The following is a 26442-nucleotide window of genomic DNA, read 5'->3' on the forward strand; positions in this document are numbered from 1 at the left end:
GCTGTGCAGACATTCGCAATTTATACTTTAGAGTTGAACACTATTGCTAAGTTTAACGCAGTTTATTCCAAATGTATTTTGGAACTTAATATGTATATTTATAAAGGAATCTAGAATTCCTGGGATGCTCTATGTATTGTAAAGAATACAGAAAAAGCAAGCGCATTTTCAGAAATTGATAAGCGGCTGCTTGATTGGATTTCCATACATGATTGTGAAAAAGGCCTTAGAGACATGGTTTTGGAAGACAACACAAGTTGAGCATGATTTCACACAAAATAGCAAAGAAGCATCATATTGAAAGGATGCAATGCAAGTACTGTTTTTTTTTATTGTTCAGGTCTACTAAATGTACTGCCTTTAATGAATGCAGATGTTAGACAACTGCAAGATTGTGGTATTTATGATCAAACAGAAGAGTGGGTCTAATTTCATTTAATCCCATATATATATATATATATATATATATATATATATATATATATATATATATCACAGTTTGAACACTCTCCCACAGTTTTGTCAACTGTTTAGAGACTTTTGGTACCATTTACGTTTATCAAAAACTGGAAAACTGGTAACAACATTTGTGGCCTGCTGCAATTTAAACAGTACTTGAATAATTCTAACAAGCCAGTGTAAAATGACTGATGTTATGCATTCAACCAACAGAAAATTGAGTTGCACACATGTAAGAAAACAGGTTGACAAATTCATGTCAGCAAATGATTTATAACAATAGAAGCAGAAAATAAGGCCACAGTAAACTTTGTCTTCAAGTGAGACAGATGAAGTAAGGCAGTTTAACCAGGGGCTAACTAGCCATCATGTTAAAGGTGTGTAGGGAATGAAATATTGTACAGAATCATAGCATGAGAACGAAGGCCAATGGTAGTGTATTGGGATATTTTGTAGAAACCATGGCACTGACATTTTAGTATCGAAGGCAATAGGCTATTCTAAATCTGAATTTCCCTGGAACTATACTTTCTACAGCAGCTGGCCTGTAAAATAAGTTAGTATTTTGAGTATGAAAACATAAAAGGTTCATGGAGAGAAGTGCAGACTAAAAGGCAATAATCCAGGGAAGGTCAGATACATTTAAGGAATAAATAAATAAGTGATGCAGCTCAAAAAAGTGAAAAAGCAATTAATTGGTTCAAGTTGACTGCCATACAGAATGCTGATGACTTGGGCTCAGATTTCCAGCAGCTGATTAATAGGATATAGGAAAGAAGCAGTCCACATCGTTTCATGGAAGGTTGTTTACATAAAGTGAAATGTCTATATTTAAACCTGTAGCTTTGAAAAAACAGACCTCAACTGTAGGGTGTAGAGAGAGTTTAGTCAAAGTGCAGAACATAATCAGCTTGGAAAGCGCTAAATTATTGAGAAAGCCTAGTTTCTGCACATTAAACAGCTATTTTAAGATCCTTTGGACATGCCAAACTTTCACATTCTAGTCAACAGAACAACACTTGCTTTACCTAGATGAATGTGGGAGGCGAGTCATATTTTCAATAGCACTTACATAATAATACGTTAACCTCAAAGTTCACAACTTCTTGAATTTCATATGGGAATATCACCAGAGTTTAGGGATGCCTTCCACATTTTGTTCAGAGCACCCAATTTTTCTTTTCTTTTAACAAGCAGACCACTTATTTTGGCATCATCAGCTAATAGCTGTAAAAGAAAATATGGTGTGCTTCTGTAACGATAAATACAATTTCACATTTGCACACTAAATAGGACCCCATTTCTAGGTATATTTTTGTTATGATGCTTCAGTCGTATGCCAACAAGGCAAGAGAGAATCATTTACCCAGGAGAGATTAAACATTCCACCTTCAAAATAAAATAAAGACTAACACTTAAGTTACAAATATTACACAGTATGTACAAGATTAAAAAAAATCTAAAGTGAACCTGAAAACGAAGTGAAGGTTTTGTTGACAAAAAACAGACACCCACATTTGCTGCAATATGAGCAGCAATTATGAACATGATTGTTTAAATGCCATGTTTCTAAATTTAGGTATGTTAGAACCTCATGAGTTACCATTATAAATATGATTTGAACAAAGAATTAACTTCCACCGCCGACTGGAACCCAAGCACTAAAACGGACATACATTGCATGTATTGCAGGCAAGGTAGAGGCATCTTTTTAAAGCTTTTGCACAGACTTCATATAATCTTAAAAAACAACTGCTGGCCTTTACAAGGTTCTATTTGCTGAAATCAAAAAATATTTCAGCTCATAAAAAAGTCAAAAGACTTCATTTTTTCTTTAAAAAAAAAAAAGGAACAGTTCCAGCCATCGACCAAAAAAATATATATATATATTTTTTAAAACTGGAAGAGTATGGTAATAAGATTATATAAGCATGGTCAGGCTTGGAACCTGAATATACTTCAGAGCAACTGCTCAGAGAAAAAAAATATAAACTATTTGGTAACAAAAGTGTACTATATGTTGTGATACAAAAAAAGGCATGGTGAAAATGTACCTTTTACTAAAGCTTATACAAGTTCATTGGTCCGTAAAAACTATGTTATGGTCATGCTTTCTAGTTTGCTTGACGTTTATTCCAGCCACATATCTATTTTTCACTCCATTTTTTGGGAAAAGATAAAAAAATAGATGGTTCAATGAAGTTCATATGGTTCTGCTGTATTTGTTTTTTTTTATCGTGGCTTCTTTTTTCTTTTACTCAGCTCTTGCAGGTAAAAAGTTTCAGGCAACATCAACTAGAATGGAAAATAATTTTCCCATGAAACCACCAGTGTTCGTTTTTCTGGTTTGTAGCACTTGAGTCACTTAAGTTCAACCACAAGCCCATAGTTACGACACCACAGTTGCTGTGGATGTGATGCTACTTGAATTTGTACTGACATTTGTGTAAGTTCCTTCGCTGTTCGTGTTTGATTCGTTGGAAGCCAGTACACTGGAGTTGGCACGAAGGATTGCTCCAGCAGCACTGCAATGTGGTCGTGGCCCAGGTTCAGGAGTATATGTAAAGGTAAGGGTTGTTGAATAGATTATGCCATCGTTACGGACTAATGTTACTGGAACTTGTACTGGCTGACGGACCCATCTCCAACCTTCTCGGAATGCAGAAATGTCTGGAACAACACACAGCATGCTTTCAGCACATCTGAAAATAAATTGACAGCAAAGTCCATGTTAGCTGAAATTTACAATTCACAATCTTTATCATGGATATTTCTCAAAGACAAGTGTTTAAGAACAGTTAGTCAACACATGGTCCCTTAAAATCACAAAGAATGGTTTAATTGAAGGTGGAAATAGAGTGGCCTGGAATATGTAAAATTCAATATAAGAGCACTTAAAAATATTGCAAGTAGAGCTGACACTCACACATTCTACTAGCTACAGATCGTAGGGGACAGGTGGAAGGCTTCTGAATTTCTAAATATAGGGAACAGGTTTAAAAAGACTGCTTGTGGTTCAGGAACCAAAGGTTACCTTTTTCAAAATGCATTTCCAATTCAGATCTTTGGTATTTCCTCTCAGTTACATTAACATTTATCTAACAAGACTCCTACTGCTACATAAAATCAAGATTTCATTATCGGAAGCAAACAGGATGATCATTCGTCATAAAATGCAAGAAAGGTGTCCAAACCTGCGCAGAGATTTATCAAAACTGGATAAAAGGGCTACCGTTTTGTACGCTTTTTGTTTCCAGAGTTAATTGCTGGGCCCCTGGTAGTTGGTGATTATTCCACAGTGTATGAGGTGGGTACTGATATCTACCATTGGTGATTTAAGAGTGTAGATAAGAGCAATCAATCAATCAATCAAAGCATTTATAAAGCGCGCTACTCACCCAGAGGGTCTCAAGGCGCTGGGGGGAGGGGGTCCGCTACTGCTCGAACAGCCAGGTCTTGAGCTGCTTCCTGAAGGCGAGGTGGTCCTGGGTCAGGCGGAGGTGGGTCGGAAGGGAGTTCCAAGTCTTGGCGGCCAGGTGGGAGAAGGACCTTCCTCCTGTGGTGGCTCTTCGGATGCGGGGGACGGCGGCGAGGGCGTGGTTGGTCGATCGAAGCTGGCGTTTGGGAACGTAGAAGTTGAGGCGGCTGTTGAGGTATCCTGGGCCTTGGTTGTGTAGGGCTTTGTGTGCGTGGGTGAGGAGCCGGAAGGTGATTCTCTTGTTGACCGGGAGCCAGTGCAGGTCTCTCAGGTGTCCGGAGATGTGGCTGCGTCGGGGGATGTCCAGGATGAGTCGTGCTGAGGTGTTCTGGATCCGCTGGAGTCTCTTCTGGAGTTTGGCGGTGGTTCCGGCGTAGAGGGAGTTGCCGTAGTCCAGACGGCTGGTGACGAGGGCCTGGGTGACCGTCTTCCTGGTCTCGGTGGGGATCCATCGGAAGATCTTACGTAGCATGCGCAGGATGTTGAAGCATGACGAGGAGACGGCGTTGACTTGTCTGGTCATGGAGAGGGAGGAGTCCAGGATGAAGCCCAGGTTGCGTGCGTGGTCTGTGGGTTTGGGTGCGCTGCCCAGGGCGTGGGGCCACCAGGAGTCGTCCCAGGCGGAGGGTGAAGATCCAAGGATGAGGACTTCCGTCTTGTCCGAGTTCAGTTTCAGGCGACTGTTCATCATCCACTTGGCAACGTCTGTCATCCCTTCGTGAAGGTTGGCTCTGGCGGTGACGGGGTCGTTGGTGAGGGAGAGGATCAGCTGGGTGTCGTCGGCGTAGGAGATGATGTTGAGGTTGTGCTGGCGTGCGATGGCTGCGAGGGGGCTCATGTAGACGTTGAAGAGTGTTGGGCTGAGCGAGGAGCCTTGTGGGACGCCGCAGATGACTTCGGTGGCCTCCGAAGAGTTATCCAAAGTACCGTCTGGGGCTTCTTGCAGCCCTCCTGACCTTTACATGTGGCCCCATGGTGAACAGCAGCCCTATGACTCTGTTTACTTGATGAAGAAATAACATTTAGAAAGCAGCTTTAATGTGCAAGGAAAACAGCAACTTATGTTTCGGAACGTTTTCATTTTGAAAGACCCTGTGCAATAAAAATGTAAAAGTATGACAAATTCTCTTCAAAATTCCAAAAAGCATATTTCCTTAACACGCAGAACGGTTCACTTTAGTTTATCACCTTATAACACTGCATTAACAGCTATTTATTAAAAGTGATCATTTTCAAACATGAACTTAGAAACATTCACGCCTCCACCTGCCCCGACAACAATACCATTAGTGAACCAAGAGGCAAGTCAGCTATCATGTGCACCCCTTGGGGTGCCTCCATAGCTATTTATTATACAAGGGACAACATTATAGTTTATTAAATCAAAATCAAGAGAAGGGTCTGTACCACACACATGCTGAATATGTGTATTTCAAGGTGCTCTCATACTTGATAAGGAAGAAAAAGGCATCCCAGACTAATAAAACAATTGCCTTTGAGCACACATTGTGGTCAAGTGGGGAAGCTGTGATTGATCTCAGTGTTTGTGGTTTAATATTGTGCTATTCATCCATTTGACGGATATCTCTTTCTCTCCAATTTTACATCAAAAGTTAATACTTTGTCTTTAATTCTTGGTGTATGATGTTAGAGCATGGGTGGCACACAGAGGTTCAGCTCTTCTTGTGTTCGAGGATCCAAGATAACCTCGACCTGAGCCAGAGTCAGGCATCTGGTGTGCTCTTTGCTCAAGCCCTCTGTGGCTGGCTCACCTCTATTACATAATGGCAATTAGTGGAACAAAGGCATAGGAAGGAGATTATTTTGACTATTATCAAACAATTTAGTGAAGCAGGAGTACCAACACGACAGTGCAGGACTCCTTGTTTCACGAGTCATAACTTACTCACTATACCATGGGCTATGACATTGGGTTTGATTAAAGTCCTGCTTTCTTATTACATGCTTACTACCACCATTTTTTTATTTACTTTTCCCCATTTCTGTAAAAAAAAAAAAAAAGACTAAGTATTGTCAGACATTCTTGTTCTATTGTTTCTATCTTGCTCATTACCCAACAACTGAGGTATAAATGGTTCCGATGGAGAACCTCAGTGACTACTCTCACCAGCAAAATGGCACTGAGCTGGGGAACCTGCCCATACTTTAAATACAGAGTTCACAACCAGCACATTTTGTCAAAGTTGTAAACCGGGATTAAACGTCAAGTATAATAGTTCCATGGCTACTAACTTTCCCACTGTCTCATGCCTAGAGGTGGAGGTTGGGTATCTGTGCCTGCCCACCTCAAATAATTGCGCACCTCATTGAAAGGGGGGGAGGGGGTGCAGAACCTGTAGAGGATTGTTTTTAGAGTTTGGTACCTTGGTACCTTAACATAGCCCATTTCTAAGCACTCCTAACGTTTACAGATAAGAGTAAAGCCATAAGAAGACTGTGAGGCCTAAGATTCTATTTAATTACAATTAATTAATAAAGTGACTTCCTTTGCACACTTGATTTGCAAAAGGTAGCAATGGTAGGCCGACAAGGCTTATCCCACTCAGAGGTAGAGGAATAGCAACTCACATACAGCATAACACAGTATTGTCGAATCCATGAGTATTATAAAGACTAGCAGCTAAATTTAGAGGGCAGTATGGAATGAAACCCTTATCTCTTTTATATACTTCAATCTCCAGCAACCAGAGTTGAGGAATTCTCCGGAGTGAAGTTACTGTGATAATCTATTACAAATGGTTACACTGAGTGAACTTCATGTACAGTTAAGGTTATGTACTGGACAACTTACTGAGATTTTATTTATAAGTGGGGAGGTATGTGATCCGAGAGAGTAAAAGGTATTTAAACAAAAACAAAGTTGTAGCATCTCTTTGGGGTGAGCTAGAAAGCCAGATATAATTTAGCACTTGCTTAAGAAACAGTAGCACTTTGAAAAACATAGAGACCCACAGACAATGTGACTGTAAGGAGGAAAAACAACAGCGCACAGTTAAACTCAGGAATCCTAGGCTCTTCTGTCTTTTACTATGGAAGTAATTGCAAGTCCTGGACAATTACCCTAGATACTCAGCAGCTCTGGTGTAGTGGATTTGCGGACAGGACAGGGCACTGAGAAAGTATCCCAAATATCGAAAATGTATAATTTAGTCATGTGTTCTACACACTTGCCCAGATAGATGAGGAAATCACAAGATCTTGCGTCTGAGTTAAAACACTGAATATTTGGCATCACCAAAGTCTCTAATTTGCAGAAAAGCTGAGTAATTAACTTCCTCACCACCACCCAAGTTTGGGAAGTAATTTGCATGCATGCTGTGATAGCACCAAGGTGAAGCAAAATGATAAGTGAGAGATAGGCGCCTCGCTGGATCAGTGGAGCTTTTAATTATGATCTCCTCCAATTGAAGCTCTAAAAAGACTTTATTGTCATTTAGGAAACAATTAAAAACGTGGATTTTCAATAAGTATGCTTTTACATCTATGCCATGGCCCTGCCTTCTGAAGCAGCCAGTGCAGAAACACCTATTGGTATTTGTGCGCTTTATAAGTTGTTTTAACATAACATAACATAACATAACTTGGTGGACAGTCTCCATTTCCTTATAAATAAGTCAGTCCAATTCTCTGTGGCATGTGTGACAATTGGGCACTCCTTGTGATAGGATATTGCCACTGTTCTTAGAATTTCACTGAGTTCGCTGTAGTATCAGGTCAATGTGTTTATAAGTACCTCCACTCTAACCTTTGATTTCAATGGGTAGTGACGCTGAACACTCAGGGTTAACTTATGGAAGGAAGTGTGGTATTAAAACATTGAGTTAAGACAACAAATGGATGACTCACAAGGAGTGGACATTCTTTTAGTAAGGGAAATATATACAACTCATTATTAAAAGAATACACTCAGACACTAACATTTGTGGCATTTTCAACATTCCTGCATAATGTAGCAAATTACTCTGAAACCTGCATGTTCAGTGAGTGAAATGCATGTGGGAAAACCAGGATACAATTACAAGTACTTTTACGATTAATGGTTACCACAGCAATATCCTGTGTGGCTCTCTGGACAAGTGAAGCAGATCTGTGAATGACTACAAGGAAGTCCACGTGTGGTATCAGTTTCATCCAAGCCTAAGTTTCCTCAGCTGAAGATCACTTGGTATGAGATGGTTTGGAGTAAAGTTGCAGCAAACTATCCCTGACTAATAGCAAAATATCCCTGACTGATGTGCCAAATGGGAATTTTCCCATTAAGCTGTTTTTTTGTTATGTGTTACACTGGCATTTTGCGTTTTTTATTCTTGCAAGCACCTCTATTTTTGGTTGACACCAAAGGTAAAAGATTAGACTAGGGACACTGTCATTGAGGACACAAGGCTTATCTTCTAAGACCCTTCTGTTACTAGAACAGGCTAAGTCATTCTGTAAGTCCATGCTAAATCGCATAGGGTTCCACCGAGAGGATTGTCATTTATCCTGAATTGTTAAAACACATATAATGTTGTTGCCCAGTGTGGATCAATAGGCTCCATCAAAGAACTTCATGAGTGCATGTACTACAATATGATAATTGTAGTAAAGTGTCCCTTTTTGTCATGGTCACCCCACTTTTTGCAACATGTTTTTTTGATTGATGTGCACTGGGTCCCTGCTAACCACGCCCCAGTGCCCGTGCTGTTTATCTAAAACAAGGTAAAATGGTCTAATTGCGATACAACTGGCACACCCTTTCGCACCCCTCTAAGCCCCTAGTAAATGGTACCACTGGCACCTAGGGCCTGGGTACTAAAGAGAGTCCCTCAGGACTGCAGCATGTATTATGCCACCCTAAGGGACCCACCTACAAATTGCTTTCAGTATGCAATTGCAGACTGCAGGTCATGGTGCAAACCATGAATAAAAACACAACATGGCACACTCACTGTGTGCCATACCAAAGTCACTGCATGTAATACATGCAAGTCACCTCTACAGCAGGCCTTGTAGCCCTAAGGCAGGGTGCATTATATCTCATATGAGGACATATCTGCATGAGCAGATAGCCCCCCTGTGCTGTCTAGTTCTATTACTAGATGGTGCAGGGGAACAGGGAAGCCATCTTAAGTATCTGTATTGGGCATTGGTCATTAGAAGTTCCCCACTACATGATGGCTTTACTGAAACCTATGGTGTTTGGTATCAAACTCCTTGTCTTAATAAATACACACTGTTACCAGTACAAGTTCCATTATAACATGCACCCAGAGGTCACCGTAGAGGTGCCCCCTGAAAAACCTACCACTATCTAGTGTGCTGGCCGATAGGAAATCCACTAGCCTGCTACCACAGACAAGTTTCTGACCCCCTGCAGCTGAGAGCTTGCACTCTCTGAGGCAAGAAACAATGCCTGCTCCGGAGGTAGGTGTTCACACCTCCTCCAGAAGGATGGCTAGTGATTTAGCATATCAAGGCAGGTGGCTTCAAAGCCCTTGCCACCTTTGACACGCAACCTTAGCTTCTCCCATACCTGGGAGATTTCACCCTCTGCCCTGAGACCCATTTGACACCAGGACAGGTGGGAAATTAGCTCTGCAAGTAAGTGTGTTGCACTACCAGGCTCACCAGAACACTAAGAAGGACTGCCTAATATGCTCCACGAAAGAAGGGTTTCACCATCATCAGCATCAGAGAGGCCATCGTCAAATGTGGCCCTGTTATCCGTTTTTGTTCCCAGCTCCAGGTTGAGACCTACAAAATGAGAACTTCCAACGCTAGCGACCTGCTGGACAAAACACCTCTGCACCAGAGTTCCACCTGCAGCCTTTTTCTTGTTACAGTTTTCCCCACTGACTTCAGCGGTAGCGTTCGATGCTACCCATGCAACCAGCACCTCTGCACCAGGACACACCAGGGCAGGTAAACAGAAGAACAAACCTGTAACTCAATTGAAAGTATCCTTTTTACATTATAGGATAACAACCGAGCTCAAGGCTCATGCCTCAAATCTGAACGCTGCATTTTTGGGGTTTCTGAAAATTGCTAACTCGAAAAGTATATACCTGATCTGGAAGATCTTGGTGTCTACATTCGTATAAAAATCTATGTTATTTTTCTAAATTGGTCCAGGTTTTCCTTATTGAGTGTGTGCCTTATTTATTGACTGTGTGTGCGCAACAAATGCCTAACATTCCCCTTTGATAAGCCTAAACTGCTTGGCCATACTATCACACCAAGAGCATTTTGGATTTTTAAAGCAAGCCCATGTAAACCAGTAAGGGTCATCTGAACTATTTGCATAGTGTTCCCCATACGTGCACTACATAAATAGTCAACGTCCTACAATAATCCCCATTTAGCAGCGATTTGAGGTGTGTCTTATTACTGTCGGTGACCTAAGCTTCTGCACGAAAGATGATGCCATGTGAAAGACATAATGGTGCCAGAGACAATGCCAGTTTGTCTTTCTCATTACAGAAATGCTCCTCTCTTGATTCTCAAAGCCCTCCTGCAGGGATCTCATGTGTACTCTGGCACTGGGAAGCATGAAGACACACAATGTCACTGACCCTATGAAGACCCCAGAGAAGGGTCATCGTCAAAACTGTTCTACTTGCCTGGAAGTCTGAACTTTGCACTTGAACTGATGACAGTCTCCATCCATAAGGAAACATTTTCTATATTTTGTATCCGAGTCCTCCTAGCTAGTGAATCACGGGCAGCGCCTTCGCGAAGGAGGAGCGTTGCCCCACTGCTTTTCAGCACGGCAAAAAAGGAAAAATAAAATAACGCAATGTTATTAATATTTTATTTTTCTGTGCGGAGGCAGTTTTGAGGGGCAGGGCTGGGCAGCTGGGGTGGAGGAGTGGTGGCACCCTCCTAAGTGCGTATGTATGTTTGGCCGTCCCTCTGGGGCCGTCCAAACATGCATGCACACTTTGCATGTTCTCCACCCAGGCTACAATACAGCCTGGGGGGAGAACAATGCCAGGCTACCATTCCCCATCTGAGTGCCGACCACGGCGCTCAAACCAATCACAATGCAGCATTGTGATTGGCTATGGGGAGCCTGAGTACTTTCTGCTTCCTTTTCCAACAGAAGCCAGGAAGAGGACAGGAGAGAGGCGGTAGCCAGCTGGCCAGCCGGTAAGTACATTTTTTTTTTATCCTCTCCTTCCCCCCCTCCCACAGCTGGTTCACTGGAGTAGTCGCAACTGTAGTGAATTCTCTGCAGCTGTATAAATCAGTAGCATCTGGTAGACAAGCAGTTAATCCTTCCTGGAAATATTGTGCATCAATGTAAGGATTATGAAAATCTGTCGTAAATCTGAAGACAATTCTTGTTGCAGACCTGAATCCGAATGGAAGAACTTTTAACTGCAAGCATTCATTCTATTTCATGAATGTTAGGAATTTGGTTGTCCCTGGCTCACTAGGACATACAAATATGCTCCTTGTCAGCCAGCGATGGACATCTACTTCCTTTACAGTAGTTGTGAAACATTTCACATAGCACTATTTATCTATTGTAAGATCCAGTATGGACCAAAACTTTTTTTGTCTTTTTTTTCTCAGTAGAAATACCACAAACATATGCCCTTGTTCAAGTGCATTCTTGGTACTCTTTACATAGCCTGCTTTTAATCTGAAAAACACATGACTACTCAACGTGTTACTGATTGGGCGTTTTTGGTTTGATACTTAGAAGCAATGTAAACATCCTTCATAACCAGATATCTATTTATCTCTGGTAATCCTTTTGCACCTTTCCAAGTAAGAGATGATGCTCTTCACTATCAAAATGGAAATGGAGAAAAGAGAAAGTCAATGATTTGATATTGCATTGGGACTTCCCCATTGAGATAGAGCCCTTTTCGTACCCCTCTCTGATTAAAGGTAACTTTGGTGGTAAGGGGATATCTGATGGGGTTGCTGTTGCTGTGATGAATGCTGGAAGAAACTTTTATTAATACACTGATGGCCTTGTGACACAGATGTGTAAATTATTTACTGCTCCCAAGCACCTCATTCTAAAACATGTCCATTTCTGCTTTCATTATATGCATCAATATCGCCAGTGGGAATGGCTCACTCATCAAGGGTTCTCTCCGATGCCAATCATTTGCTGGGCTTGTCAAAGCAGCCGAACTCAGCAGATCTCATCTATTGGACCTGAAACAGCATCTGAACCTGCACCTGGTTTATGGCGTCTTTGCCCACTCGGACAAGTCTTGGCTGGAACCATTAGCCACTGCAGAGAGCGCAGTGCTGCGAATACGGAGTGCTAAAGTTGTCGCCTTAAGGCTCCATGTGAGAGATATTTCACCTATAGTGGGACTGCAGTCTCCTGTATGCCTCTCCGCCACTGCCACTTTGGCCGAGATCTGAAAAGGGCTGGGCAGGACAGAGAACAAATCAACTTAATAATCTCCAATTGTGTCAGGTTAGCTTGGTACTCTGATCTACTGAGCATCTGTCCTTCAGTCTACCTTTTTGAGTGGACCTCAGAAAGGTTGGTTGGATTAGAAATAAACCCTGTTTCGATGGACTGCCTTATACATAAATATGTATTGTGCCCTGGCCAAGACGAACCACCTGAGAGCTTTCTGGCTCATTCCATCAGCCCCAGAGCCACAACCACAGCGTTGAAGAGAGTTATTCAATTGATGGACACCTACCAGACTTCCACACAGATGTCTAGCCATACCTTCGCCAGGGATTACTATGTTGACACTATGGCATGCATGGTGGCACCTGCATACGGCTCCACTCCTTCACTTCTATAGGTGGTGCGAAAGGTGCTGCAGAGTCTGATAGCACCACCTACCGGAAGCCGTTGCTGGAAAGGTTTCGTATCTGGAGCAATTCAGACTTTGAGGAATGTGTATTTAGAGTATCTGACAAAAAAGAGCATTACTGAATGTAATAAACTTGTTAATTGTTCAATTGTACAGTGCCAGTGTTGATGTTGATGTTACCTTATGAAAACAATACCACTCCTAAGTTGTAAAGGACAGTTAAACTAGCTGAACATAATCTTGAGCCCCACTAAAGTACATCACTGTATTGACACAGAAATGTGATACATTTTCAGAGCTTCTGCAGTTACAGTGAAGACTAACAGTGCAATTTTATTGTTCAGCTGGTGTGTTTTCCGTTTATGGGACTTGGCCCAAAGATATGCTGTTAAACTGAAGGAACCATTACAAGACTTAATTGAGGCAATAAGCGACAAAACTTGTGTCCAACCAGGTCATCTACAGATGTTGTGGATCTCTCCCTTTACAGATACTGCCTTGTAACATCCATGGGATACTTCTGGTCACAGTTTATTAACTGGTTAAAACCTGATGCCTATCGGAAGATCTCATCCCAACCATTTGCACTTATCAAGCCCACTAAGCGATTGGTCATCAGAGAAATCGCTTGGAGATTGAGCCATCTCCACAGCCTCAGAAGTTTGACAAATTATAAATATGCTTTCCTGTTTTCAGTTTCTATTTTTGGTAAATTCTGGTGTTTTTATCCCAGTTTTTTCATGTGATTTCACATACCTTAATAAAGCAAAGGTTATCAGTGGTTACCCATTTTCGTGCCATTAAAAACAACAGAAACAGTGTTTTTCCTGTGTTTATGGAACGTTTCGCTTTTATTATTGCTTGCTTCGTGCACTGTTAGTGCATGGAATATAGACAGTCTATGTACAGTGTACATGAGGTCTAAATACATTTTCATAAATCAAATGTATTATAGTACGCCATAAAATACTTCTTCAGTGAGTCTTTGGCTATATGTGCTCGCTCCTTCCTTCCATGTAAATTTGTATATGTGAAAAGACCCCCTGGCACTGGAGATGGTAACACCAAAACAGCCAGTAAACAATTTGCTAACTCTGGCCTCTGACCTATCTTTCCAGGCCAATACTGCTGCACCTGAAGATTGTGATTCCCTGGAACTGGGCTCATATGACCGTAGAGTTATTGACCGGTCAAAAATGAAGCAGTACTCTTCAAAGTCCGGAGAAAATTCCTTTTTACCAAAGGGATCTAGAACTTGTGCAGAGTACCACAGTGAGGCTTCATTCGCTTCAAATGCCATTGTTGGTGAAGAGACATGTATATGCATCATTGCAAACCATTTTGCAACCATTGCAAAATAAGATTTCCTGAATTGCTCCTCAACACTTCTTTGCTTACCAAGAGGCAAGCATTCTAAAATGGAACATGATGCAGTGCCTAAAAGTTTCGTGCAGCCTACTCTCAAAGAGATGTTTCACATCTACACCAATTACGCTGAACTCTTGGTAGACAAGGGTAGACAAGGGTGTTTTCAGACTCTAGTTGTTTGATTATGTCCACTATAGCAGTCATGTTTTCCCGTAAAACACAAAGAAAAAAGCAGGGTGTACTTTTTTTCAAATCCCTAACAAAATGTGACCAAATATTCCGTGTGGTAGGTCTTCTTGCCTCTCGTAGCACCCGCAGTGTGCTCTCCGGTAGTTTCAGATGTGCAAACTCTAGGTCTTCAGGTGCCATGCCGCTAGGCAGAGGTGCTCTGGCTCTGGGTGGAGTACCTCTCCGTTTTGCATGAACAGTAAATCCTTTCTTTTCCCGAATTTGTGAGGCGGTCCCTGGCCCACTGTGGTGCCACCAGAATCAGCGTCATGTTTCTGGTTCTGCATTTGCTGGGTACCCTGTGTATCAATGGTATTGGGGGAAAAGCGTTGGCAAATATTTTCGACCAGCTTATCCGTGGGGCATTACCTTGTGATTGTTCCCCTACCTGCCTGGATGCAAAGTATCCGCATTTTGCATTCTGGTGTGTTGCAAATAGGTCGGAGTTCCCCACTTCATAAATAGCCTTTGTGTTTCTTGTGCATTGAGCTCCCACTAGTGGGATGCCGATGTCTGTCTGCCGAGCCAGTCCGCCTCCACGTTATCCTTCCCTGGCAGGTTTACAGCTAGGAGGTCTATTTTGAGTCGGATGGCCCATCTCCATATGTCCTGCGCTAGGTTGGATAGTGCGACTGATTGTGTTCCTCCCTGTTTGTTGATGTAGAACATTTTTGTGGTGTTGTCGGTCTACATCAATACTTTATGCCCGTACAGTTGTTTCTGAAAGGCTTTTAGGGCAAGGAACACAGTCTTTAGTTCCAGGTAGTTGATGTGCCTGATCGCATCTGTTGGAGTCCACAGGCCCCGCACCTTGAGTTGATTCATCTGTGCTCCCCATCCCTTCTGGGATGCGTCTGTGGTGGTGGTCACTATTGGGTTTGTTGGTGTTAAAGGCTTCCCCTTTATGTTCTCCTTGTTCCACCACGCTATTTCCTCTTGCACTGCGTGCGTTACAACCACTAGATCTTCCCAACTCACTGTAGCTTGGGAATATTGTTGTTGCAGCCATTCCTGGAATGGTCTCATGTGTAGCTGTATATTGGGGACTAGGTGTATGCAGGACGCCATCATCCCCATGATCTTGCTCGCTGTCCTCACTGTCAGAGCTCGCCCCTTCTGGTAATGATGTGTCTCCTTCAGCAGGGCATGTGTTCTCTTGTTGGTGGGGAACATTTTGTTCTGTATGGTGTTGATCTGTGCGCCTAGGAAGATCTTCACTTGCTCTGTTTCCATTGAGGATTTCCCCCAGTGTACTGAGAATCCCAGGTCCATTCGCGTTTTTGTGTTCTGCTGTGCATGTTCCTTGCATTGTTTGTAGGCACTTGCTTCTATGAGCTAGTCGTCGAGGTAGGGGTATACATGGATCCCTTCCTTCCTTAGGTGCGCTGCCACGGCAGCGAGGCACTTGGTAAAGACCCTTGGTGCGGATTTTAGTCCGAAGGCCAGGGCAGTGAACTGGTAGTGTGCTTTTTTGATGGCAAATCTCAGCAGATGTTTGTGCTGTCTGTTCATGGGAATGTGTAGGTAGGCGTCCTTTAGGTCTATGGTGGACATAAAGTCTCCGTCCCTTATCGGAGGAATGACTTCTTGAAGAAATGTCATCTTGAATTTTTGTGTTCTTATGTATTGGTTTAGGAACAATAGGTCCAGGATGGGTCTTAACGTTTCGTCCACCTTTGGTACGAGGAAGTAGTTACAGTACACACCCTTGTTTCTTTCTATGAATGGTACTGTTTCTATGGCTTCTTTGTGGAGGAGTTCTTGTGCTTCCTCTGTGAGTAGCGCTAGCTCTTTTGCGGAGTGTGTTTTTCTTTTCGGTTTCTTGTTTGTTGGTTTCTTTTCCAGTTCTATGCAGTATCCGAACTGTATAATGTTCAGTATCCAATTGTCTGTTGTTATTTTCTTCCATTCCTGGAAGAAGTGTTTTAGTCTGCCTCCTACTGGTGTTACATGTTCGTTGATCTTTTATCCATGTAACCCTTTTTTGTTGACTTTGTTGTGCCCCTTCCCATAGAGGTGTTGTGTTGGTGGGCACAGTTGGTGGTGCGGAGTCACTGTGAGGTGGGATGCTGGCCCCCCTTCTTGTTTGCCCTCGTCCATTTGCCCTCCTGCAAACGGACTGGTCCCGAGACGGGTGTTGCCAGGTTTGTTTTTGCTGGCCCAGGCTGTTTTCCAGTCTGCCGTTTGACTTCTGACTCAGTGACATTAACGCCAACATTGACTCAGTCCATAGCTAGCAAGTGAATGGATAGCAGGTTGTAATGGGAACCATTTGGTAGATGTTAGTGAACTCCATGTATAGAAGACCTTGTTACTTCGTATTGTGTACATTGCCAGAGCAGATCAACGCTTGATCCCTCTGTTCTTTGTATTTACGAAGTCGGTTTCTGTTATTGTAGACCGGGGTCTCACATATCCTGAGCCAGGTCCAGGAAGAGGTGAGGTCCACTCCCCGGACACCCTGGGTGAGTAATGAAGCTGTATATATTTGAGAAATGATGCATCTCTTTTAACAGACCATAAAAGCTGATTGTGATTCACTTGTACGTTTGTCCCCAACATACAGTACTAAATCAACCAGGTGCCAAAGTGAGGAGTTTACACAGTTGAAGGAACATTATATCCTTTACTGGTTTTCACTTGTGTGTTTTTTGTATAGTTTTTTCACACCTTATTCACTCATAAGCATTAGCATATATATAGAACAGAGACCCTGACGAAAGCCTGGGGAACCATCCCGTTGTGGCTGAAACATGTTGGTCTCTTCGCAGCTATTTGTGTGGACTGCGATGATGATGTTATACTGTTCTTGTTTTTAAAGGGGAAGGGGCTAACGTTTATTAAAACTGGCTTTTGTTAAGTTCCCTATCCTTTTTTAATCACCACTTATTCGTTTTTTGCACTGCACTTCCCATCGTATCAACATCATGTGGTAGTACAGAGTGATTGTGGGTCGCTGCCCCGAACTGGCTATCTGGGTATGCTGGTCTCAATGATCAAGAGACACAATACCCGATAAGGATTACCAAATGAGAATATTGATTCATACAAGACTTTTGATGGGAATCCTTAACTAGGGGTGACTTACGCTTACTGGTGCTTCACATTTTGTGATATGGTTTGTTAGATTTACTGTGTTTGTCCCCATGTACAATGGACATGGTTACAAAAGTATAGAATCACTATTGGATTTCTAATTAGACCCCTAAGTTTGTTGTTTATTAGTTTGTTCCAGTGGGGGATAATACTTAGGCTTGGTCTCTAAACATCCCTCGAGCCCTGCAATAGTGTGTGGTTTTTTCGTAATTGGTTGTGACCCTGGTAGCCCTGCTAGAATGTCTGATGTGACGTTCCCCGCTGGTATCCCCCTCTTCTTTTTGGCCTCCGTGTGGGTGTGCCTTTCCTTTTTTTGAGTTGGGCGAGTTTCTCATCCACTGGTGCTCCGAATAGGGTTTTACCATTGAAGGGGGTGTTCAGAATATTATTCTGTACTTCCAGCTTGAAGCCTGATATTCTCAGCCAGGCATGCCTTCTCTCTGTGACCCCGATCATCATGAGCCTGCTGGATGTGTCTGCCACATCCAGGGCTGATTTCAGGCATGAGTTGGCTATATTCTTGCCTTCCTCCACTAGGTGTGTTGCCCTCTGTTGGTATTGCTCAGGAAGGTGTTTGAGCAGTTGTCTGACCTCGTCCCAATGCTGGTACGTATGCCTGTTGAGTAGAGCATTAGAGTTGGCAATGCGCCAGTGTACTGCTGCATTCCTCTCTATTTTCCTTCCAGTGAGGTCTATCCTCCTACTCTCTTTGTCAGATGGTGGGCCTGAGTTTGTGGGAACGTTGGCCCTTTTTCTGGCTGTTGCTGCAATGATGGAGTCAGCTGTGACGGATCAGTGGATATAGGGAGGATCCTTAGAGGAGTGTTTGTATTTTTTCTCTGTCCTAGGTGTGACAGACCTGCAGCTTGCTGGTTCTTTGAAGGGCTCCTTCCCCTGGTCCAGAACACTTGGTAGCATGGGGAGGAATTGACTCCTAGTTTGAGTAGGGAGCAGGGTCTCTAGGAGGAAGCAGGCTTTTGGTTTTTCTTCCTCCAGTTTCACTCCATAAGCTGTTGCCGTGTTCCTGATGACCATATTGTAGATCCCATTGTCATCTGGCAGCGAAGGCCTCGAAGGGTACGTCTCCACAGCCTCTTCTGGGCTTTCGGCGTCGAGGTCCTGCCAATCCAGGTCCTGCGCCACCGAGGATGCCGAGTCCAAACTTGTGCGCTGGTCTTCCTCGCTTTCCTCGTAATAGTATAGGCCCTCTTCCTCTTGGTGGGCTCGGAAGTTTTCGACGGCTCTTCGGCGTCGAACTCCTCCTCGTCCTCTACTTCGAGGATCGTCGTAATCGGCTTCGATGGGATGGTGAACCTCTTCATCCGATCGTCTAATTCTCTTTTCCTTTGCAGGATGTTATCCATTTCGGCCTCAAGCCTTCTCTTTTTCCTTTTCATCTCAGCGGCCTGTTCGGCGTCGAGTGTTTCGGACGATCTCTTCGACGTAGACGTCGACTTCGAAGAAGGCTTCGGGTCCTTTTTCTTCGGCGTCGAGTGCTCCTTTTCGGGGGCGTGCTTCGACGACCTAGGCTTTTCGTGTGTTTTTGCCGCCTGGGAGTCCTTTTCGAAGGATCCGCTGGGCTGTTTGTCCCTGGATGCAGCTGGGGCCGTTGGAATGTTCGGCGCCAGCGCGCCTTTCGTGGACTTAGACTCTGTTTTTCGAGGGTCTGACACAGGCTTTCGAGAGTCTGTCGGGGTCTTAGGGGTCGACGTCTCTCCTACCTCTTTTATAGTTTTCTTATCTGGGCCCGAAGCGACGGAGGTTGGCCTTTCCCTTGCATGCTGTGGTTGGCTATATTCTGCCTCTCTCTAATCCTGAGAGTCTTCGGGGTGAAGACGGAGCAGGCGATGCAATCCTTGCTTTCGTGGTCGACAGGCAGGCAGAGGTTGCAAACCGGGTGCTGGTCCTTTGCGCGTATTTGTGGTGGCAATTGCGGTAGAATTTAAACGGAGTCTTGTCCATTCCTGCGCTCAGGGGGCCCCCTGTGTGCGCATTCTCCGTTGGACGTCGAAGTCTACGATGTTCTCCTCCTTCTTCGACGTCCCAGCACAGTGGTCTTGTTCCTGGAAGTATTCTCCAAACTTTTTCGGTAGATTTCAGTCTTTTCCTTCTTCTTTTCTCCAAAAACTCTGGAACCTCACGGTGACGACCCAGACCCAACGGCAGAAAAAATAATCTGAAGATGGCGCCCAAAGGTGGGAGCTTCCGCAGGAAGCGGGCAGACGTCACAGAGCGAAATACATTACTCAGCTACTCAAGCAACCATCTTAGGGCTCTAAGGAACTCGCTCCCTTATTCATGGTTCTTAAGAATAAGACGAAATTGCTCCAAAAAAGATGACTATTTCAGAGAGGCTAACATTCTGGCTACCAAACTCAAGGATCGAGGTTACCCTAAAAAAACAGTCAGGAACGCATCCAAGAGAGCATGGTATTGTTCACGCGAAATTCTCCTAAGTCCCAAACCCAAAAAAGAAACGGAAAGGATTGCATGTGTCACCACATTTTCCCCTATTTACAACAACATACGGTAGACCATACTCCAACATTGGCCATTACTTAATGTGGGTAGCCTGAACATCGAACGCCCGCTCTTTGCCTTTTGCAAAAGTCGTAACCTTAAAGACCATCTAGTAAGGGCAGCTCTCCCCAATTCAGTCCATCCACGACACTAGACTCTAAATGGGGACTCTCCCCAGTGAATGGTCACTCTAACTGTGGGGGTTGCAACATGTGTGAATTCACTCTGGAAGGAAAATCTTTCACTTTTAACTATGTCACTGTAAATTGTCGCTCCTTTTCAAACTGCAATACCTGTAATGTGGTGTACTTGATCCATTGTCCATGTTTAAAATTGTACATTGGGCAGACAACTCAGAAAATAAAAACGAGGATATGCCAGCACAGGAGCAGAATCAGGTGTAAGACATTGAATGCACCTCTGGTAGAACATTTTTCAATGGCTAATCACAATGAAGATGATATCCGGTGGACAATTCTCAAAGTACTCAAACTCCCGCAAATATGGCTCAAATCTTAAACAGAGGAACTCAAGTCCATAAACCTCTTCAACACTATCAGGAACGGGCTTAACAGGAATGAAGACTGGACGCTATTATAAGCCATCCTAACAAAAGATTTCCTAAACAAAAACTTTTGACTTGTTCTGCCAGAACAATCTGTTCATAATCTAGACCTCCCCAACTGAGCTCAGAATATTGCTCTAATCCAGAATGCTCAATCCTCCAGAAATTTTGAACCCTTGTGCAAATGTCTGATTACAATTTAATTTGAACCTATTGCACATTTCTGATTTTACGTATATGTCCACTGCACACAAATTGCCATTTTCCAAATATGCAGCATTAAGAAATTCCATGTAGCGAGCTACAAATGACCTCAAATTGTTACACACTCCGGAATTCACGTATATGTCTAATGCACATAATTGCCATTGACTTATTATGAATGAATATGTAGCACCAAAAATCTTTGTAGCAGATCGTTTTGTTTAGTCATACCATGAATGTATCAGTATATCAATTCCAGTTCTAAGCTGTTTAAATTCCCTTATGCTTTCCATGCTTTTCTAAATTTCTAAATTTGTTTAGTTTTCTAATTATCCATTCTCACAATACACTTCGCGTGCGAGCCCCGTCTGGTGCACCTTATTCAAACTCCATTCAGATACTCTTTCCTCGCTGCTCAATCCCTACTCACGCAAGATGGCGGTCGTGTCTTGCCTATAAATGCAGTATGACACGTTTTGCATCTAGTTCCTGCCATCGTGTAAACGGAACCACAGACGTATCATCGTAAGCTTTCACAGAGGTAAGCGTGACACCCCTGCCCTCTATGATAACACCCTCTTAGTCCAATCCCTTAACCTTCCGTTCAAACACTTACCTCCTTTCGCCCCCAGCAAACAGTTGCCAATTCTCGAACACGCTCCAACAGCCACTTGGAAATTGCAGTAGAAACGGATGCCCCGTTTCTCCCCCAGCATCGAAGTTCTTTAAGTGAATCATTCACTTTTACCAGGTAAACATGATGTCGATGTTAGTCCTTGGTCCCTTAAGGGCAGTATATAGGACGTTGACGGTACTGTTCTCACTCTCTCCCTGCAGTATTGACTACCGGTTTATCAACCGAACTTGCTTCCTCAAAACTAGTCATCTTCTCAACGAGGTTTGATGTTAATTTTTACGACTTTATTCACAAATTGTTTTACTTAATTCACGAACTTCACGGGCTCGACTACTCCGCTTTTATCTATCTAGCGCCAAACCATTCATCACAACTTGCCCTGAAGGTGGCACCCGCACGCTCTTGAACTCCTACCTCAATGCACACCAACCATGACAAACTAGCGCTTAATTGATCGGCCCTTTTTCAATTTTCCCCAGCACGCGAAAATCGCACATACTTGAACCTTGAGCCTGCATTGCAATTTATAACTCACTATTTCGGGTCCTAGACCATCGCTCATTATCCACCATGTCAAGCACATAATCATTCGCATACTTAAACTTGTTTCCTCTCCCTATCACTTTTCTTAACTGAACGTTTACCAATGCATCACTTTGCTTTCAGGATTTTTTCCGTTTTTCAGTCACGATTTCGCCTTTTCTCAAGTTGTCACAACTCTATTGAGCTAATGCATGGCCATGCTTTCCTACTGATATTAGTATTCTTTCCTTATTGTAACAAGTCCTGATAGGTTCCATTGTGTTTTCTCTCCCACTTCTTTACTCCACAGGCTTTGTGTTAAATACCAGGCACTTTATTTCCATAGTCCTGATGATGATCCCTGTATCATAAGAGCTTGGGATCGAAAAGTCGTTGACAAATGATTCAGTACCACTGTTTTAAGATTTGTATGATAAATGTGGTTACTGTGTTGGTCAGCTTGCTTGATTCTATGATTATTTCAAGCTACCATAGCTCTATTGTTCCCTGAAAACCCTTTAAGTTCTATGTTTGTTTTATCTTTCTCCCAGAATTGTGTCCCATTTTATTTTCTTGTTGCTCCCTATGTATACTATTTTCTGATTATATTGCACATTAAAATATTCTCTATCCGGCTGGACACTGAATGTTTATAGTACCCATTCAGATCTATGTTATTTGGCCCTTGAATTACTTACCTAAGGACCATTGTTCTTAAAAAGAACTGATACCCGGGGTCCTTGGTTACTCATCGGGTTCCCTTGTTTGTTTAAAATAAGACGTCACAGGAAGGACACCAGAAGGTGGGACGTCGACGCCCACCTGGGCCACAAGAAGAAAAAAAAATGTGAAAAGAGACTACGATTCCGGACCCAACCACTAGACCGCGGAATAATGCACATCATAGTGAATCCAGAAAGAGTCACGCTCTAAAGTTGTCTCTGTTGGTCCTCAACCCTTCTGACATACTGTCCTTGGGTTCAGCTCTGGTCAACTGTACTGCAATTTTTCAAGGCTAGCTTCCTTAGAACTAATTTCGTCCATGGATTTGGACTACTAGGCATTGCTTTTTGTTCACCTGGTGACGTGCATATCTATAGTGATCGGATTCCTCTTCTTACAGGGCAGGTCAAAATAGCAGGGCTTCTCCGGATTCTAAACTTATATTCGCCCTCAAAGGATGGACACTCAAGGGTCCTATATCTTGTATGCACACCTCTGCTTGCCCCAGAGACAGTTTTCTCAGTAATGACAAAAAGCATGAGCTATTAAGCTAGAGGGGGCAGAAATTAAACTAACCGCGTGGCACTACCAAGAAGTTGGTCCTAACCAAATTTGAATTCTGAAGTCGCTGCTGAGTGCATCTTTGCTGGCTTTCTTCCGAGAAGTCTGGTGGACAAGGAAAGGGGGTAGGCACCAAATGGCAGTTTTTAAATTCCAGAGCAATATCAACCAGACACACCAATCTATGGCTAAGCAATGCCCAGCAAAATGCAGGAGGAGAATGTACAGCTTACTAGCTGACCTGGGTAGGCAGGATGTGGATCTCTAGTATCCTTCGTAAGTTGCCTTTACGAACATCCACAGCTGAAAAATACACAGTGAATGTGGCAGAGTCATTTTTGTTCTACAATAACAAAGGACACCATTTACACTTAACATGGTATCACATTCATCCACCACATACGTAGAAGAGGACCCCCCCACACACAACACACCGATTGGAGACAAAAAGATTAAGAATCTTAGTTATGTGAAACTGAATAGATTTTACCAGGAAGGGCAAGTAGAATAAAATACCTGTTCTAGTAAACCTAGCATCAGCTGCCACCGAATGTCTGCCTCAGCTATGGCTGGAGTACACTTTGGGCCTGACCATAGTCAGCAGAAGCTGTTGCACTGCTGGGAAACATGAAGCAATTTTAGTGGATTCAGACTGCAATTCACTGGATAAAAATACATCCAAGAAGTCAAATAAAATGGGGATGTGTGGGGAGCTCTTTGCTATTTAAGGTCTTTCTTCCCCACAGCTGAGTGGCAGGGATAACATGATGGAGGTCCAAAGGGCCCAGACTGCCTTATTTCATGAGAAGGAAGGAATGTCCTGTTTTAGGCTCCATGGAAGTTGCAGATTATGTCTGCCTGAGTTTAAGTGTTTTTAAGAGTGGAACATCCTGATGAATGGATTTCTGGTGCATGGTGGATCTGAAGTTAGGCTGGTATGGTGTATTTGTTGATCCTCATCAAACATTCATGACCATTGCATTAAATGAGCACAGGCAGGTGAAGAAGTGAGCAATGGTGAGGCCAGATTGCTAAGAATAGGGCATTGCTCATATTTGTGGCTGTGGTGTTTGCTGCTTTAAGGGATTTGAAGTGGTGATAAGAGGTAGAGCATCGATCTTTCAGACTAACTCAGCTGTCAAAAGGGTGTGCGTCTTTTAGTGTGTTTCTTTTCTTGGCTGCAGACAAACATTTGAATTTAAACAGTCCTAAGGTATAATAAGATGCAAAGGGATATACCTTTCTCATTATGATTGTCAAGAGAGTGAATTTTGACGATGGTTATTAGTCTAGTACTTTGCAGATGTTTGTTGAGAAATCTGATGTGTTTTGTAGGTTGATCAGGAGGATGGATTTATTTTTAAGGGACAACATGCTAATGAAATCCACTTGTCCTTCCAAGAAACATACTTGTCCTGTAAAGAAATCCACTTGACTCTTTGATTCCTAATTCAGTTACTTGTACACACGTTCATTTTGTTTAATTGAACATGTCAAACAAAAGTTATGTTTTACATCGGTTATGTTAACCCTATCCGTGCTGATGACGGAACCACTCCGTCATCAGCCGCGGTGGCGCTGTGCTGATGACGGAGCGGTTCCTTCATGGCCCGCCCGACGCGCCTGTGCGGCGCTGATTTCGCGCCTGCGCGGCGTGTTCTATTAAGCGGGCGGGGCCATGATGGAACCGCTCCGTCATGAGCACAGCTCAACCGCGGCTGGTGACGGAGCGGTTCCGTCACCAGCATGCGCCCGCCGCGCGCCCCCGTCCCCCTTAGCGCTGCAGCGGAATAGCCGCCGCAACGATGTGGTTACAGTAAAACCCATTCATTGTACTGCAAATACAGGTGTGCTTTTAACCAGGGGTCAGTTGATCAATACACAATGGAGTTTCAAATAATTCCATTTTGTTAATTGCTCACAAATCATCTTTTACAATGAGCCATTTAATTGTGTTGGCCCCTGCTAGATTTAGGCAATCAGCAATCACTGTTTGTGTCCATGCTGCTTCAGGCCTGGACCAAACGGACAGCCACAGCATACGGAGTGCAAGACTTACTACGTCTCCCAGGTAATCTGGTCCTAATTCCTCACGTGCGATTATAGAATGAACGCTATGGGGAAGTGACAGAAGTCTTTGCAGGAATCGGTTTTTACTAGTTTGCAGTTGAGAATGATCACTATGACCCCAGATCCCGGACCATAAGTGGCAATCAATATAGTTCTGGCTTTGCATATTGTAATGGCAGCGTCTAAGTGTATCGACCCTAACTTAGCAGTACATTTAAATAGAGAAGCTGTAGCTTGTTCATACAGCGTTCCAAGTACCTAGGCTATCAAAGGGAACCCCCAAATAGGTAAATGGGGGTTCACATTGAAGCGAAGTACCACCAATATGAAAAGGAGTAAGCCTACAGAGGGGCGGCCGCACAGCATGGCAAAAGATTTCATTTTATTAATCGAGAGACCCAGGTCAGGCATAAAAGCTACAAAACTATCTAAAAGCTTCTGGAGACCCCTCCCCGTTCGGGCTATGAGCACAGAGTCATTTGTGTACATAAGAAGAGGAAACTGTCAGGAACCCATCCTGGGAGGATCAACTGCACCATAAATCAGAAAATCATCAAAGTCATTGATATAAAAACTCAAAAGGAAGAGGTACCCCTTTTCTGATCCTTATATGTAGGGTAAACTCCACGTTTGGGCTAAACATAATGCTTTCTTCTACATTGGCATGCAGCTGGGTAAGTAGGTGTCCGATTTTAGGACTGGCACCTTAGTTTATTAGAATAGTCCACAGCTTACCCCTTCAGACATTATCAAAGGTTGAGCTTAAATCCCAAAACGCCAGAAAGAGACAACCCTCATTGGCAGCCACATATTTACACATAACTAGATGTATATTCAAACACTGGTTTACAGTCCCTAGGTCCTGTCTGAAACCATATTGGGGAGATCTTAAAATGCACTTCTCATTTGTCCAGTTTTCAAGTTGATCCAGCAAAACTCTGCCCAATACCTTGGCTGTGCAATCAATTGATATTGCCAACAGCAATGGGGATTTATCATGTCCCTTTTTAGGTCAAGCTTTCACAACCTATTGTATATATTTTAGTATATACTTATATGTGTATGTACTTTGTGGGCTCCGGAGATCAGCCCTAGGACTGGTCTGCTTCCGCTTTGGGACTTTTTTTTATCCTATTTAATGTCTTATTAGAAAAGGACCAGTAGAGGGCAGTAAAATACCAGAGTTACTTTGTGCTTAGGGACTTAGTTT

The 26442-nt window shown here is 43.2% G+C and overlaps 1 protein-coding gene across 1 annotated transcript in view; it reads right to left on the bottom strand.

The window, feature by feature from the left end:
* Positions 1–718: 718 nt before the first annotated feature.
* RBPJ (recombination signal binding protein for immunoglobulin kappa J region) overlaps positions 719–26442 on the bottom strand; it is a 308921-nt gene continuing 283197 nt past the window's right edge. Inside the window, exon 11 of the mRNA XM_078678369.1 lies at positions 719–3161. Within this exon, the coding sequence (XP_078534495.1) occupies positions 2849–3161 (313 nt within the window). The 3' untranslated portion in view covers positions 719–2848. The remainder of the gene's footprint in view (positions 3162–26442) is intronic.

The sequence above is a fragment of the Lissotriton helveticus genome, chromosome 2_2 (genome assembly GCF_964261635.1).
Source record: "Lissotriton helveticus chromosome 2_2, aLisHel1.1, whole genome shotgun sequence".
Lineage (NCBI taxonomy): Eukaryota > Metazoa > Chordata > Amphibia > Caudata > Salamandridae > Lissotriton > Lissotriton helveticus.